Source organism: Capsella rubella, unplaced genomic scaffold, assembly GCF_000375325.1.
Source record: "Capsella rubella cultivar Monte Gargano unplaced genomic scaffold, Caprub1_0 scaffold_1, whole genome shotgun sequence".
NCBI lineage: Eukaryota > Viridiplantae > Streptophyta > Magnoliopsida > Brassicales > Brassicaceae > Capsella > Capsella rubella.
The window spans coordinates 7,922,478-7,925,748 of NW_006238923.1; the positions used below are offsets into that span (position 1 = coordinate 7,922,478).

Consider the following 3,271-nt stretch of genomic DNA (forward strand, 5'->3'; position numbering starts at 1 on the left):
GTTCAAAGTTGAACCCACAAACTTTAAAAGTTCTAGAAAAAAAGACGAATTCCTTTTGGAAATAGATCCATAACTTAATCATTGCACTTTTGATTTTTTACTTTATTTTATATATATATATCAATATACAGAACACAAATGACACAACCCTAAAGAACATTGCGAAGTACATTTAGCGTAGAATACATCTATTAGGCCTAACGGCTATTAGCGCTCAGTGTCACCTACTTACCGACTTAAACCTTTTTTCTTCTTTCACCCTTATGATTTTATGACAATTGATTCATTACAGGAGACAAAAATGCAACTTATATTAAGAGAAACAGTGAAAAAACAAAAAAAAATACACGAATTAGAAATTTTGTTTTAGTTATTTATAAAGAGAAAGGAAACATTAAAAAAAAAACTAATGAATATTAATCTATTATTTGCTAAAAACTATGACTCTTCTTGAATCCTCATTATGGTTTGATTTAAAGCTGTTGCGATGTCGTCCACGGTATTCAGTTGGCTTCCTTCTTCAACCTGAACCAACCATTATAAAACAAAGCTAAACATATTTATAAAGATTCTTCAAAAAGGTTGAAACTGACAAAAAAAATAAAATAAGGACGTATGTAAATTTCGTTATAAAATATCAATTCGCTTAAAAATGGACTTATGAATATCTCCTGAAACTGAAACAAGTGGTGGTGGCCTCACTTCCTTGTCCGTACATATTTCATCTACAACTCTATGACCACTAAACATATATCCACAGTAGTATACAACACCAACACTAACACCACGTATACTATATAGGAGAGATACACACATATTGGTGTTTTGTTTTTTTTAGGTTGGTCCCCTGATTCTTACAGGTACCCAATTAATAAGATACGCAATTTTTATGTCTTGAAAGAAAAATAAATAAAATGATGATTATGAGTTTGACCCACAACTATTGAGGCCCCATGCCCCAAAGTGTACCCAAAGGAAGTAAGCAAAAACAAAGAGAATGATTTTAATTTTTACTCGCACAACCTTTTTAAAGCCCAGACACAACTATAACTAGTACTAATCCAATTTCTTTCCCCCCCCCAACAATATGAGACAAAAAATAAATCAACAAAGTGAAACCATATGCACCACACAGTCATTAATCACTTTAATCTCATGATTATACCCCAAAAGCAAAACAAAGTAATGATGAGAGAAGTTGAAAATGTATCGTACCTTGACGCTGATGGAGTAGAGAATGGAGTTGTGGTGAGTGGTAACATTGAGATGAAGAAGAGTGAGCTTTAAGCTTTGTAAAGAAGCTACGAGTTTGATAAGCTGCCTTGGTTTCTTCTTCGCCATTATCTTGATGTTCGCGTGGGTTTCCGCCACCGTCACCTCTATATCCGCCGATGAAGATGAGCTTTCTGCCGGAACTTCTGATGACTTTGTAGAAAACTGAGGGAAGCTGAAGAAATCTGAGAAGGGACTCACCAACGAGCTAGTGCTAGTCGTGGCTCCTTCTACATCATGGGTCGTGGACGTGGTCGTGGTTCTCTTAGTCCCCATAGATTGTAAGATATGCTCTAGCTCTTTCACGTAGTTTATAGCTCCTCCTACTATCGACGCTTGATCTCCCTTTACCACCAAAACACGTTCAAATCAGATAAATATGTGTGTAGTTCATAAAAAGATTGAGAAATCTTTAAATGTAATGTGTGTACGTATAAACACGTGTCACCTTAGTTGTATACAAATTTATTAAGAAATTGTATTAAAATATCCCAAAAAATTCTAAATCATATCGATTCTAGTTTCTGGTGTCACATTATTCATATAAAAATATAAATAAAATATGTAACAGAAACTATTAGTATGAATATATAAACCCATAATACGTTTACGGTGGATTTTCTTGTTAATAAATTGTATTAAAAACATCAATATACTCTCATAGTTTAAAGAAGCCTCAAACACGCTAAACTGTGTACCTAAGCCAATGAAGCAAAACAAAGACACAATTGAAGTCAATGAGGACTGAATGAGTAAATTACCCTTTGAGCGTAGGACGAGGGCATGAGAGAACGGAGCACGGCGAGGTACTCGTTCATCTGTTTCCGACGATTTCTCTCGACGGCTATATGAGTCATTCTTTGGTTCTCGATCTCTTCCTTGTTCTTGCTGTTTCTCGTCCTCCTCCTCTTCCTCCGCTGCTGTAGAGGGGGATGATTCTCCACATCATTGGCGGGGAGACCAAGCTCTTCTTCCAATGAAGGGATTAATAAAGGATACTGATGATAGTCTCGCCATTGACGATCTTCCTCTTTACCTTGTTGTTCCAGTACATGAAAACTCTGTTCTTGCCCTGACTTGTCAATGTTATGCTTCGTATCTTGAGCTACTTCTTCTTCTTGAGGGTACAAGCAGTCGTGGAACATCATAAAATCTTTGCAGTTGGAGAGGTATCCGAATGGATCTTGCGGGTATACGATAGCCTCTAAGGGCATTTTTGTTTTTGTTTCTAGCCGGAGAGTGATGAAAAAGATATATTCAAGAAAAGGGATTTGAAAAATCTGAGAGAGAGGAAGAGAGAAGGAGAGAAAACAAAAATTAAGACAGGAAGTGTTTGTCGCTCTCCTTTTTGTCTCGAGAGGGAAATAAAGGCAAAAAGGGTTAAGCCCACTAAAGGAAACTAACCTTGGTTTTAATTATTTGAAGATTCTCTTTTTAAATCGTTATACAAAAATATTAAACTCTCAAAAACTCACCGGCATGATGAAGGAAGAAGAATAGGAAAGTGAATCTTTAACAAAAACAAAAACAAAATATGAAGATCAAACAAAGTAATGGTGTGTTTATTTATTGGGGGACTCTTGAGAGAAGCTTTGTGAGGCTATAAGGCTAATTATTATATTTTTCTTAGAAAACTCAGAACAGTTGACCCAAAATTAAAGCTCCCAAAGCGTACAATTGTAACAATCCTAATATGGAAATAACATGATCATAATAAGTTAGACGTTTGAAAAATATCGTTCATGAATTGTTTCCATAGAAAAGTTAATCTGAAAAAAGCTGATATAGTGGGAAGTGATCATATGTATTGACGTGCATGCGAGTGAAAAAAAAAAAGTACATACATAACCAGTTAAAATCTCAAAAATTATGTACAGAGATGGTGACGCCTAAACTAATTAAGATTCTAAATATGGCAGAACATCAATAAAAAGCATAGTCCGTTAGTGTAATATGTCATTTTTCGGATCAACGTTTTCTCCAAAAAAAATTAAGACGT

At 35.1% G+C, this 3,271-nt stretch overlaps 1 protein-coding gene across 1 annotated transcript; it reads right to left on the reverse strand.

Moving 5' to 3' along the window:
* Window positions 1-292: 292 nt before the first annotated feature.
* On the reverse strand, window positions 293-2,551 carry LOC17898543 (transcription factor bHLH94). The gene is made up of 3 exons (XM_006304920.2): window positions 2,034-2,551; window positions 1,216-1,617; window positions 293-525 (listed from the first exon to the last, which is right to left on the reverse strand). The coding sequence occupies exons 1-3, from the start codon at window positions 2,484-2,486 to the stop codon at window positions 439-441; spliced, it is 942 nt and encodes a 313-aa protein (XP_006304982.1). The 5' UTR covers window positions 2,487-2,551; the 3' UTR covers window positions 293-438.
* Window positions 2,552-3,271: the final 720 nt, after the last annotated feature.